Source organism: Rutidosis leptorrhynchoides, chromosome 3 (genome assembly GCF_046630445.1).
Source record: "Rutidosis leptorrhynchoides isolate AG116_Rl617_1_P2 chromosome 3, CSIRO_AGI_Rlap_v1, whole genome shotgun sequence".
Classification (NCBI taxonomy): domain Eukaryota; kingdom Viridiplantae; phylum Streptophyta; class Magnoliopsida; order Asterales; family Asteraceae; genus Rutidosis; species Rutidosis leptorrhynchoides.
The window spans coordinates 52,163,135-52,177,655 of record NC_092335.1 but is presented as its reverse complement, the minus strand read 5'-3'; the positions used below and the strand labels follow the sequence as shown (position 1 = coordinate 52,177,655).

Genomic DNA, 14,521 nt, shown 5'->3' with positions numbered 1-14,521 from the left:
ATACGTAGGATTATTAACACGCGCTTTATATATTGTATAGATAGATAGAAATTTAATTATTCAATGAAGAGATAACACGTAGGATTATTAACACGCGCTTTATATATTGTATAGATAGATAGATAGATAGATAGATCCCTAGCGTGCGTTTAGCATTTTAATATAATTTAATAATATCAAATAGTTATTGTAAGTTATACGTGTGATGTTTGTTTTTCTAGAAATAAAGAATACTATATGAAAGGGCAGTTGATTGGTCAAGGAAATTAAATGTAAAAAAGTAGTTTGTTACTTATATCCCTTGATTAATAATCTTCGTTTTATGTCGCTGTCATGTATTACTGTAGTAGCATGATTACTTTGATTCTGAACCTGAAACCATATAACTAGAAACACCCTAGCTTCTTTTGATCTTTCGACACTAACTAACCAATACAATTTCACCCCAAAATCAATCACTTAAATCTGGCCCATTTGATGGATTTGAAACAAGAAATGAAGAATCTGATGAAGGTATCTGTTTCTGCATCAATTAGTCTTACTTATTGTTATCTTCTTGGCAAACAAATCCCAAAAGGCTTTCCAAGACTGTTAATGATCCTTCCCGTTGTTGCTTCATTCATCTCATTTCCACTTTTCTTTAATTCGGTTCATCTCATCGGCGCATTTTCCTTTTTCATATCTTGGCTTGCCAATTTCAAACTCATCCTTTTCGCCTTTGATAATGGACCCCTTTCATCCCCTTCGATTACCTTGTCACAATTCATTTCCTTCGCATGCTTCCCAATTGCCAAGAAAAACCCTACAACTAATTCCCATAAGAACACATCATCATTTGTTTTAAGTTATTGTGTCAAAGCTCTCCTTTTTGCTATTTTCCTTAAGGTATATTATGATCATGGTGCTCATATGAACCCAATGATGGCTTGGATCTTATTCGCCTCAATTATCTACTTGTCCTTGGATGTCATACTTGGTATGATCTCCTTAATTATAGGCTTCCCAGTTCGATGAGCCTTATCTATCCACGTCCCTTCAGAATTTCTGGGGTCGGAGGTGGAACATCATGGTCAATCGTGTCGTCCACCCAACAATTTACAAACCTGTTCTTACGCTTTCGAGTCGGGTCATTCCCCGAGTATGGGCCCCAATTCCAGCAATCTTGGCCACTTTTACGGTATCGGGTTTGATACACGAACTTATATTTTGGTATTTCACTAGAGATTGGCCGACATGGGACACAATGTTTTTCTTTTGTATACATGGTCTCTCTTTGGTAATGGAGACATTGATCAAGAAATTCACGGTTAACTTTAAGTGGAAGAAAACATATTTAGCCCATGGTCAACATGTAAGCACTCCGTTTGTCGTTTTATACGTGTTGGCGACATCTTATTGGTGGTTTTATCCAGATTTACTAAGGTGTAAAATTGTGGAAAGAGCGTTTCAAGAATACAAAGCCATTGGACTATTAACTAATGGCATATTAGTTGGTTAGTAACGTTCCATTGTGCGTAGTTTAGAAAAATTGATTACATATGGTTAACATCTTACGGAACAATGTTCTAGATTGGCATATGTCACTTTTGTAAATTGTAATAGTGGTCACAAAACCGTGTGGAATGGGATACGTTCAATTTGGTACCTCAAACTTTGAACAATTGTATTCATAAGGTTTTTATCTTTATATTTAGAGACGTTATGTATCACACGTTTAAGCTATTACTCTTTTTGAAGAATAACGTCCACATTTAATTGGAAAGAGTTGTCGACACAACTTTATAATTATTATCATTATTGTAACCAAAAGTTGGGCCAAAATAAAAGGTTTTATTCTCAACGATACTCGTGAGTTTTTAACATTTTGATGTGTCAATAATAATACGTATTACAATTATAGTTACAACATATTCTCGATCTGATGTAACCATTTTCAAGTTTTTCATTGTATACTTTTATGCTGCAAGTGATTTTATATGTTGTCAGTGACTTCTGATCCCCAGAGATTTTTTAAAGGGCAAATTATATAAAAAGTAACATATTTTCTCTTTTTCTATTTTTCGTAATCTATTTCATTTGACCATAATCAAATGATTAACTTTGTACAAGACCCTTTTTGATTAACTTTTGAAAACAAAATCCTTTTTTTTATGATCAAATGAAATAGATTACCGATAATATGAAAACAAAGAAATATATGTTACCTTTTTATGTAACATTCCCTTTTTTGATTGGCTTCACTAATTTCATCAATTAAAAAGCATGTGATGAGGTATTTTCTCTCTATTTCTCTTAGACCGCTAGTATCGGTTCGTGAAAGAGAACGTCGTTGCAAGCTTCTTTCAACGGCGCTGATACTAGCCATTGTCGTTGCCATCGCCACCTTTGGATGACAATCGTTAGGAGTTATTTTATTTATTTAATAACCTTTATTTTTACCCTATAATTTTTTTTAAAGACAAACTCACACACTCATCTAATAGTAACACGAATATATACACCACGGAATGTTCTAAACATGACTCGAACCCTTGAAGGTTGTAAGGATGACCTCGGTAAGGATGACCTCGATACCGCCAAGCCATTGGCTCTTTAATTATTTTTCCGTATAAATACACACACAATTTCAACAAATTTTCTCATACAATTTATATATTTTCTCTACTTTCAACCATTTTTCTCACACAAATTTTCTCTTTCTCATTTAATTAAATTTTATACTACAAATTTTCCTGGCTCTGTGCATCGTTTACTTTCGACTTGTTTTATGGTGGGGATTTTAGCGATGTCTATAAAACATACTACAGTGGTTCGTGAAAGGATCCGTTCATATACATTATAAACGATTCACAATAGTTGATTACATCGCGAGGTATTTGACCTCTATATGATACGTTTTACAAACATTGCATTCGTTTTTAAAAGACAAACTTTCTTTACATAAAAAATTGACGGCATGCATACCATTTCATATTACATCCAACTATAATTGATTTAATATTAATCTTGATGAACTCAACGACTCGAATGCAACGTCTTTCAAAGTATGTCATGAATGACTCCAAGTAATTTCCTTAAAATGAGCTAATGCACAGCGGAAGATTTCTTTAATACCTGAGAATAAACATGCTTTAAAGTGTCAACCAAAAGGTTGGTGAGTTCATTAGTTTATCATAATCAATCATTTCCGTAATAGTAATAGACCACAAGATTTCAGTTTCTATAAATATCCGTACACTCGCAAGTGTATAAAAGTATTCTATAAGTTGTAGGCACCCGGTAACAAGCCTTAACGTTCATATTTTACCCTCTGAAGTACACCAGATCAGGTGTGTTTAAAATAACCTCGAAGTACTAAAGCATCCCATAGTCAGGATGGGGTTTGTCAGGCCCAATAGATCTATCTTTAGGATTCGCGCCTACCGTACATAGACAAGTAGTTTAATGTTACCAAGCTAAGAGTATATTTCTGGTTTAAACCCAGATAGAATTAGTTTTAGTACTTGTGCCTATTCCGTAAAACATTTATGAAACAGCGCATGTATTCTCAGGCCAAAAATATATATAAAAAGGGAGTAATGAAACTCACCATACTGTATTTCGTAGTAAAAATACATATAACGTCATTTAACAAGTGCAAGGTTGGCCTCGGATTCACGAACCTATATTAATTATATATATTTATATGTTGGTCAATATTTGTCTAATAATTTTTGGTCAAGTCATAGTGTACCACAATCCTAATGCTCGAGACTAATATGCAAAAGTCAATAAAAGTCAACTTAACCCAAAATGACTTCTAAAATTTATACGTGTTTATTATATAACTTAACTATAGTCATTTTATATATTTAAATATATTTATTAGATTTTATAATAATAAAAGTCATTTATTAATAAAAATTTATATTAACGTTTATATATGATAAAATATACTTTTATATATCTTAAGTAGTAAAATTTATAAAGTTCACTTAATATCGTAAAAATATAGTGGTAAGTATTATTAATGTAATTATATTACGCGTGGTGAAAAATATCTTTGTATCCCCTATTTATTTGATAAAATAATATTGATCATAATAATAATAAGTAAAAATTGTATTATTTTGTAATAATAATTATTATTATTCTATAAAAAAATAACAATATTTATATTTACTAAAAATGTTATTATGATAAAATGATAATACTAACATAATAGTAATAATGATATTTTATAATAACAATGATATTTCTATTAAAATAATAACGACGATAGTAATAATAATCATTTTAACAATAATACTAAAATTCAGTTGACTATAACTTCTAATCCGTTCATCGAAACCATTCGATATCTAAATGAAAAGTTCTTAATTTTTCGCTAGCTTTTCAATGACATCCATATCATATACCCTATCTCAGTAGCATATGTATCTAATTCAGGATTCAACAAACCTATCTAAGGACAATATCGAATGTACAAGCATGCATAATCCTATATACTCGAGCACTAGTCAGGGATACACTATTGAAATATAAAAGTTAAGTTATGAGTGCTCACGTATCAATATTGAGATTCAATATTGCAGGAAAATACGTAGACGAAACGAAAATGATAAACGTTAGGTTGACCTCACGAGCAATACCCTCGATCAATACCCATAACCTCCATAGCTATAACCCATAATTTCTTTAGCTCTATTTCGTTTGAAAACTTATTTTAAAATCGTCTGAATATAACTCCGTCGTAGTATTTTATGTATACTAATAATATCTTGAAATAATACAAAGAAAATATATATGTGTAATTCGATTGAGAGAGTTTAGAGAAATATATTTTCAAGTTTCTATGAAATAATAAAACATATTGAATTCTATTTATAATAGATTTTTGAATTATTAAAGTGAATTATTAAAGTATGAATTATTAAAGTGAATTATTAAAGTATGAATTATTAAAGTGAATTATTAAAGTATGAATTATTAAAGTGAATTATTAAAATATGAATTATTAAAGCGAATTATTAAAGTATGAATTATTAAAGTGAATTATTAAAGTGAATTATTAAAGTATGAATTATTAAAGTGAATTATTAAAGTGAATTATTAAAGTGAATTATTAAAGTATGAATTATTAAAGTGAATTATTAAAGTATGAATTATTAAAGTGAATTATTAAAGTATGAATTATTAAAGTTAAAGTAAAGTAAAAGTAAAGTAAAGGTAAAGGTAAAGTATAGTAAAAGTATAAAACTATGTACGTATAATACGCGTATAAATATATATAATATTAATTTAAATCGTTATATATATTTGATAAAATAAAATATAAATATCGTTATTTTATCATACTAGTTAAGTAATGAGTGGTCAAAAAGAATAGATTTCTTAAATCACAGTGGACCTCATAACATAGGCCCGTAATCATATCATAATGTATCTGATAATTCAATCATTTGATATTATCTCTTAATTCTGTCAATAAATATATCGAAACAAATATGTTCATGTAAAGTATCATATATCTAATACTTTGTTAATGTTTTCAGTTAATATTATATATTATATATACATATCTATATACACATAATTGTTCGTGAATCGTCGAACACGGTCAAAGGATAATTGATTACATGAATGTAGTTCTAAACTTTTTGAGATTCAACATTACAAATTCTGCTTATCGTGTCGGAAACATATAAAGGTTAAGTTTAAATTTGGTCAGAAATTTTCGGGTCGTCACAGTACCTACCCGTTAAAGAAATTTCGTCCCGAAATTTGATCGAGGTCGTCATGGCTAACTATAAAAATGTTTTCATGACGAATATGAGTTGATAAATAGAGTTTTATCATCATTGAGTAATATAGATAAAACAATTTGATTACGCGAAGAGTATAAGTGAAGCTATCGCAAGAGAGTGAAATGAGTAAACGTATATTTATTTTAACCGATGATGTAGTTATGATTGATTTCCAGATTTCATTGGATTTAAAGAAAATCTTTGCAATAAGATTTGTTCTTCGGCGATTAAGAAAATCATGACCTTCTTTGATTAAATGCGATAATCTGTCTCGATTTCTCTGTCTGATATTTTACTATAAATCCACCCCCTTCGTTTCTTTATTTCCACAGCTCACACCTTCTAGTCTTTCTCCCCAATTCATACTTTAAAGCATTCGTTAATATGCTTCATCCAGTATTGATTCTTGATATACTCTTAACTTTCATATCTGTCATTCTTCTTTTTCATCTACCACCGGAGGAAGTTATTTTCTTCTACCATTACCTTGGGGTTATTGTGTTTTTCATTCTCTCGTGTCTTTATATTGCTATACGCATTGATATACACGATTTGTAATTTCGAGGTTGTTATCGGGCTTTATATTCTCCATTATATTTCGGAGCTTCATGCTTTCATTTTCTCTTCCCAGCCTTAAGTCAAGCGGATAATGGTCCAGAATTCGTAGATATGAATTTTTAGATGAACATAGTTAATGTTCCAAGAAGAAAATCGTAATGGCACGATCTTAATTTGGCAACTTACCAGAATATCTGAAAATATAGAGCTATCAAGATGATATGTTCTTAATATGTTTGGAAATTGGGTAGAATGTAAGAGTCGTGTAAATAGTACATGATGACGGTATGTTCTATGAATCATCACGTTTCATTAGAAACTCAGCATGACTTACTGTAATATAATCACGTTGATCAAGTGTCATTATATTATACTAACTCATGTTTCAGTTCCCAACACTGCTTTAAAAACATTCCTATTTTAAATTCGAATTTTTTTTTCTTCGGAATTTAGAAACTAACACAGTTTCTTTTTATATTGTAACGCAGATATTGCGAAGAGATAAAAGATTTCGGATAAGAATAGTTGTGAAAATATCTTCAGGAATATCGAAGATATTTATAATAAAAGATACGATAATATCTTAGAATTCTTAACATAGATGGATGATGAAGAAGATTTGTCTGTGAAGGTTTAGAATAAGAAGGAAGGTGTTTGCTAACGATTTCAGTAGGCACTGAAACATTTGGATCCTTTGAAGGCAGGTTTAGTCTTTGTGATTTGTCCACAGCCTCCTTCATGGTCTGCTAAATCCATTTTGCCAGTTTCAAACCTTCTCTTTTTCTCAGCTTTACCACCATACTATTCTTTATCATCAAACTTTTGACTGTTAAAGTCGTTTACAGTTTTTGCTGCTTCATCAGCATTTTTCCAATTTCGGAGAACTAGTTCATAGTTTGGGATGTTTTTCAGAAAATTCACATTCGGAGTATGTAAGTGTAGGAGATAGACGTTATATGTATACATATAACTTTTAACGTAAAATTATCGCGAAATTCAAAATACTGATTGCTAATTCCCAGTAGTTGGTGTGACAATTATTGTTACAGGATGTAGGTGAGTACATGATGGGGTTTTAATGAATAAGTATAGTGGATTTTCGGAGAGGCTTAAGTCGAAGGTTAATGAAGTTGTTGATAAGTTTACTGCTAATGTGACGAGATATGAAAGGTTCCCCGGTAACCATGATGAAGGGTTTATTCGTATAAACAAATGAAGGTGATTTGCTGGAGCTGTGACAAAACTGTCTATTTTGGAAAGAGATTGAAAAATTATATTTGGTAATAAATATCAAAGGATTTGACATGGATACGTGTTAAACTATAACTTTAGGTTCGAGAGCTTTTCAGGTGCATGACAGTGGGTAATGTGTGGTTGGATAATCATCTCGCATGTCTTTAGGAATTTCGAAGTGTTTGAACACATATTGTAATTGTTAATATACATATGATGTTCTAAGATTTTGAATGATACAAATATTTTTGTGAGTTCCATGAATAGAAATGAGGTTCCAGGACAGTTTTGAAGTCAAAGTATAGTTTTGAAAGATGTAGGAATCTAAGAGTGATGATTTCGGTTATATCTTGAATCGAATTCTGAGATTTTAAAATCAGAATATGTAATTAGATTTTGAATGAGTATGGTTGTTTTGATTTCTATAAAAGAATGTATATTGTTGTGAAAGTAGGGAGTATAATGGATGACTTGCTGAATCAGATTCGAAGAATGTAACATATTAATTGTGAATTTATATATCTCTCGGGTATTACCTACCCGTTTAAAAAAAAATTCACAATTAATATTTTGTACAAAAGAATTTTATTACAGTCTTTATGGAAATATATATGTGTATATTTCTTCAGATGTAATATAGATTTAATGAGTTAATATTAAATTAAACTCATTTGATTTATGGTTAAGGCTAGGATAGATAATTTCTAAACTTTAGAAATTACATAATCGCCGTAGAATGTTTCCCCAATGAAGTTATGAATCAATACTTAATCGTTGTGGTATTCCTTGGTATCTACATGGCGTATGACGTCGATGCTCGTAGGACAGATTGTGAAGTTGAGGTTTGCGATGCGGTTGTTGTTGGTGGTGGTAATGGTACTGTTGATGTTGTTGATGGTGGTACTGGTTATGCTGCTGGTGCTGTTGCTGGTGTTTGTAACCTTTGCACCATATTCTCCAAAGCCACTACCCGAGCGCGAAGCTCGTTGACTTCTTCTATTACACCGGGGTGATTGTCGGTTCGGACGAGCGGATAAATAAGATCTAGAATTTGGTGTAGTATATAATCATGACGAGATACTCTGGAAATGAGAGAGAAAATGGTGTTTCGGACAGGTTCGCCAGTAAGTGCTTCAGGTTCATTGCCAAGAGGGAAATGTGGTGGATGAAAGGGATCACCTTCTTCTTGTCTCCAATGGTTAAGTATATTACGAACCCATCCCCAATTCATCCAGAATAGATGATGGCTAATTGGTTGATCCATTCCGGTCACGCTGCTTTCGGAGCTCATGTGGAAATCCATATCGGCATAGCTGTCGGAATCCGAGGAACTCAAACTGGTTGAGGGATCCATCTTGTATGATCAGGGAAAGAATTTTTTTGTATGAAATAGATTGTAGAATTTAGATTTGGTATTCTTCAATACATAATTTACATATGTATATATAATACCAAAATCCCATAAATTACGGAGGAATCTTTGAAAGATGTCAGTCAAAGTTCACAGTAACAGATATGCTAAGATAAGAATTTGTCTATACACTATTATGCAATAAATGTAGGAAAATGCGTCTAGACTTAAGAATGATAAGCAGGTAATTTCCTAAGGGTGGTAAGTAGATGATTTCAGACTAAAAATGATAAGCAAAACTTTTGACATGCAGACACAGTCGAAGTCCAGACTCACTGATGCATCTTAACAACTATCAGTTAGACACACTAATGCAAGACCTGGTTCGCTAAGACCACCGCTCTGATACCAACTGAAAGGATCCGTTCATATACATTATAAACGATTCACAATAGTTGATTACATCGCGAGGTATTTGACCTCTATATGATACATTTTACAAACATTGCATTCGTTTTTAAAAGACAAACTTTCTTTACATCAAAAATTGACGGCATGCATACCATTTCATATTACATCCAACTATAATTGATTTAATATTAATCTTGATGAACTCAACGACTCGAATGCAACGTCTTTCAAAGTATGTCATGAATGACTCCAAGTAATTTCCTTAAAATGAGCTAATGCACAGCGGAAGATTTCTTTAATACCTGAGAATAAACATGCTTTAAAGTGTCAACCAAATGGTTGGTGAGTTCATTAGTTTATCATAATCAATCATTTCCGTAATAGTTATAGACCACAAGATTTCAGTTTCTATAAATATCCGTACACTCGCAAGTGTATAAAAGTATTCTATAAGTTGTAGGCACCCGGTAACAAGCCTTAACGTTTATGTTTTACCCTCTGAAGTACACCAGATCAGGTGCGTTTAAAATAACCTCGAAGTACTAAAGCATCCCATAGTCAGGATGGGGTTTGTCAGGCCCAATAGATCTATCTTTAGGATTCGAGCCTACCGTACATAGACAAGTAGTTTAATGTTACCAAGCTAAGGGTATATTTCTGGTTTAAACCCACATAGAATTAGTTTTAGTACTTGTGCCTATTTCGTAAAACATTTATAAAACATCGCATGTATTCTCAGCCCAAAAATATATATAAAAAGGGAGTAATGAAACTCACCATACTGTATTTCGTAGTAAAAATACATATAACGTCATTTAACAAGTACAAGGTTAGCCTCGGATTCACGAACCTATATTAATTATATATATTTATATGTTGGTCAATATTTGTCTAACAATTTTTGGTCAAGTCATAGTGTACCACAATCCTAATGCTCGAGACTAATATGCAAAAGTCAACAAAAGTCAACTTAACCCAAAATGACTTCTAAAATTTATACGTGTTTATTATATAACTTAACTATAGTCATTTTATATATTTAAATATATTTATTAGATTTTATAATAATAAAAGTCATTTATTAATAAAAATTTATATTAACGTTTATATATGATAAAATATACTTTTATATATCTTAAGTAGTAAAATTTATAAAGTTCACTTAATATCGTAAAAATATAGTGGTAAGTATTATTAATGTAATTATATTACGCGTGATGAAAAATATCTTTGTATCCCCTATTTATTTGATAAAATAATATTGATCATAATAATAATAAGTAAAATTTGTATTATTTTGTAATAATAATTATTATTATTCTATAAAAAAATAACAATATTTATATTTACTAAAAATGTTATTATGATAAAATGATAATAATAACATAATAGTAATAATGATATTTTATAATAACAATGATATTTCTATTAAAATAATAACGACGATAGTAATAATAATCATTTTAACAATAATACTAAAATTCAGTTGACTATAACTTCTAATCCGTTCATCGAAACCATTCGATATCTAAATGAAAAGTTCTTAATTTTTCACTAGCTTTTCAATGACATCCATATCATATACCCTATCTCAGTAGCATATGTATCTAATTCAGGATTCAACAAACCTATCTAAGGACAATATCGAATGTACAAGCATGCATAATCCTATATACTCGAGCACTAGTCAGGGATACACTATTGAAATATAAAAGTTAAGTTATGAGTGCTCACGTATCAATATTGAGATTCAATATTGCAGGAAAATACGTAGACGAAACGAAAATGATAAACGTTAGGTTGACCTCACGAGCAATACCCTCGATCAATACCCATAACCTCCATAGCTATAACCCATAATTTCTTTAGCTCTATTTCGTTTGAAAACTTATTTTAAAATCGTCTGAATATAACTCCGTCGTAGTATTTTATGTATACTAATAATATCTTGAAATAATACAAAGAAAATATATATGTGTAATTCGATTGAGAGAGTTTAGAGAAATATATTTTCAAGTTTCTATGAAATAATAAAACATATTGAATTCTATTTATAATAGATTTTTGAATTATTAAAGTGAATTATTAAAGTATGAATTATTAAAGTGAATTATTAAAGTATGAATTATTAAAGTGAATTATTAAAGTATGAATTATTAAAGTGAATTATTAAAGTATGAATTATTAAAGCGAATTATTAAAGTATGAATTATTAAAGTGAATTATTAAAGTATGAATTATTAAAGTGAATTATTAAAGTGAATTATTAAAGTGAATTATTAAAGTATGAATTATTAAAGTTAAAGTAAAGTAAAAGTAAAGTAAAGGTAAAGTTAAAGTATAGTAAAAGTATAAAACTATGTACGTATAATACGCATATAAATATATATAATATTAATTTAAATCGTTATATATATTTGATAAAATAAAATATAAATATCGTTATTTTATCATACTAGTTAAGTAATGAGTGATCAAAAAGAATAGATTTCTTAAATCACAGTGGACCTCATAACATAGGCCCGTAATCATATCATAATGTATCTGATAATTCAATCATTTGATATTATCTCTTAATTCTGTCAATAAATATATCGAAACAAATATGTTCATGTAAAGTATCATATATCTAATACTTTGTTAATGTTTTCAGTTAATATTATATATTATATATATATATCTATATACACATAATTGTTCGTGAATCGTCGAACACGGTCAAAGGATAATTGATTACATGAATGTAGTTCCAAACTTTTTGAGATTCAACATTACAAATTCTGCTTATCGTGTCGGAAACATATAAAGGTTAAGTTTAAATTTGGTCAGAAATTTTCGGGTCGTCACAGTTCGAAACAAACATCGAAAGATATTAATGTTACCGACTTTGATTTAAAGCGTGTTTGCGTTTTTAAGAGACAATGTTGATTTCGGGAGCTCGGACTTAGCATATTATGATGAAGACTTGGCAATATTCGAGTTTATTAAGAACGAAAAATGGTATGAAATAGTCGAAAAAACAAATATATGCTCGGAATGAATTAGGTTGTATCCAAACAATATATTTTTCCAACCTAATTACGATAGAGTAGTAATGAGTTAGAATACGTGAGTCAGAACTCGATTTATTAATTGTTTATGTAATCGTATTATTAAATTCTATTACATTTAAAATTATTGTAATTTTTATTTTTTAGGATTTTAAATCATTGTAATTCTTTTTTATGGCGTTTTAATATTTATTTGTGTTATTCTAATGAAATATTTTTAATTTTATAAAATTGATATTTATATATAATAATAATAAATAATAATAATATAATATAGTTAATAGTTAATAATAATAAGTGTAATAATAAAATAAATAGAGGATGAGTTCAATGTAATTGTGAAGATATATATAATAAATACTAGTGTGGTGTAATAAGTTATTAATGAAAAATAAATGATGTGACACTGACAAAATGTGGTTGTGTTATGTAGGGGTGTTCATCGGTTTGTTTTTCCAGTTTTCGGTCTATTTGGTTCGGTTTTTTCGGTTTTGATACTTATAAAATCAAGACCGAAAATCAAACCGAAACCAAATTTAAATATCAAAACTAAAACCAAACCGAATTGAAAATCAAATTTGATTTTGGTTTGATTTCGGTTAAAATCAAAAATCGCTAAAAATTATAATTCAAACCAACATAATTACTTGCATATAAACATCAAAATACCATGGATTACATGAATTACACCATTCACATTACCTATATTCTAGCTTATATAAGTGTAGTTTTTAATGACAAAAGACCATAATAAATGGCTTTCTACTAATAAAATAACTAAGTTAAGTTTGTTAAAGATCTAATATCTTCAAGTCATTAACTGCCAATCTACCATCTTCAAAGAGTTCTAACTTCAAGTCATAATTCCACTATATGCCAAAAGACTTCTATGTACAAAATGATTCCACTATATATTATAAATGTAAATATAAATATATTAATATGTTTTTAATTTGAATTCGGTTTTTAATTCGACGTTCGGTTAATCGAATTTAAAATTTTCAAAACCAAAAACCAAACCGAAAACCGAATTACGAATACGGTTTCAGTTTCGATCGATCCGAAAACCGTTTAAAAAATTCGATTTGATTTTCTTTTGTTTGAATTCGATTCGATATTCGAATTATTCGATTTCAAACAAAATTGTACACACCCCTAGTGTTATGGATAAAAGTAGAGAGAAAATTTTCAGATCAAAACGTTTTAACTTCATATTTTTAAAAATGATATGCTTGTTGTAATCCAATTGACAAGGTTATTTTAGACTTTTGCAATTTCAGCCGATTAATGGATTTAAAAAACATCACATACCACTTTTTTATCTATCTACGATTAATAACCTATTTTACCTTTATTTATATTTACACTTTACAATAGCGCGTGTGAGAATCAAAGCATTCGGTTTTAAACCGCATTCGTTCTTTAAAAAAACCCCAAATTCATCGTTTTCCGAAACCCTAATCTCTTGAACCAGAATCTCCAATGGCTACAATCAGCTTGAGAAAGAGTAACACAAGGCTTCCACCAGAGGTAAACAGGGTTCTATACGTGCGTAACTTACCATTCAACATCACATCTGAAGAGATGTACGATATTTTCGGTAAATACGGTGCGATACGTCAAATACGTATCGGAACCAATAAGGATACACGTGGCGCTGCTTATGTGGTTTACGAAGATATATACGATGCGAAAACAGCAGTGGATCATCTATCTGGATTCAATGTTGCGAATCGGTATTTGATTGTGTTGTATTATCAGCAAGGGAAGATGAGTAAGAAATTTGATCAGAAGAAGAAGGAAGAGGAGCTTACTAAGCTTCAGGAAAAATACGGTGTAACTGCAAAAGATCTTTAAGTGAGCTTTGTTATCGAATTCTATGTTTAATTGATGTATTTGATGATTTGTTAGGGCTTTTATTGTAATAATTTGGATTTGATGAATTTTATTATCATAATCTAGTTTTTGAAATCCAAAACGGTGTTTAATTGCTTTTTGATTTTGGAGTTGGCATATAAGCTTACATATATTCAAGTATACTTGGATTATTTTGTTGATGGTTGATGTGTTTTTATGATGTTTGCTTGTTAGTTTAATTTAATATATGGTTAGATTAGATTCAAAGCAAATAG

The 14,521-nt window shown here is 29.8% G+C and overlaps 1 protein-coding gene and 1 pseudogene across 1 annotated transcript; both read left to right on the top strand.

The window, feature by feature from the left end:
* The first annotated feature begins 315 nt into the window (after positions 1-315).
* On the top strand, positions 316-1,709 carry LOC139896106 (probable long-chain-alcohol O-fatty-acyltransferase 5; annotated as a pseudogene).
* Positions 1,710-13,776: 12,067 nt separating this feature from the next.
* On the top strand, positions 13,777-14,246 carry LOC139896105 (splicing factor 3B subunit 6-like protein). The gene has a single exon (XM_071878690.1). It carries the CDS (start codon positions 13,872-13,874, stop codon positions 14,244-14,246), a length of 375 nt encoding a protein of 124 aa, XP_071734791.1. The 5' UTR covers positions 13,777-13,871.
* Positions 14,247-14,521: the final 275 nt, after the last annotated feature.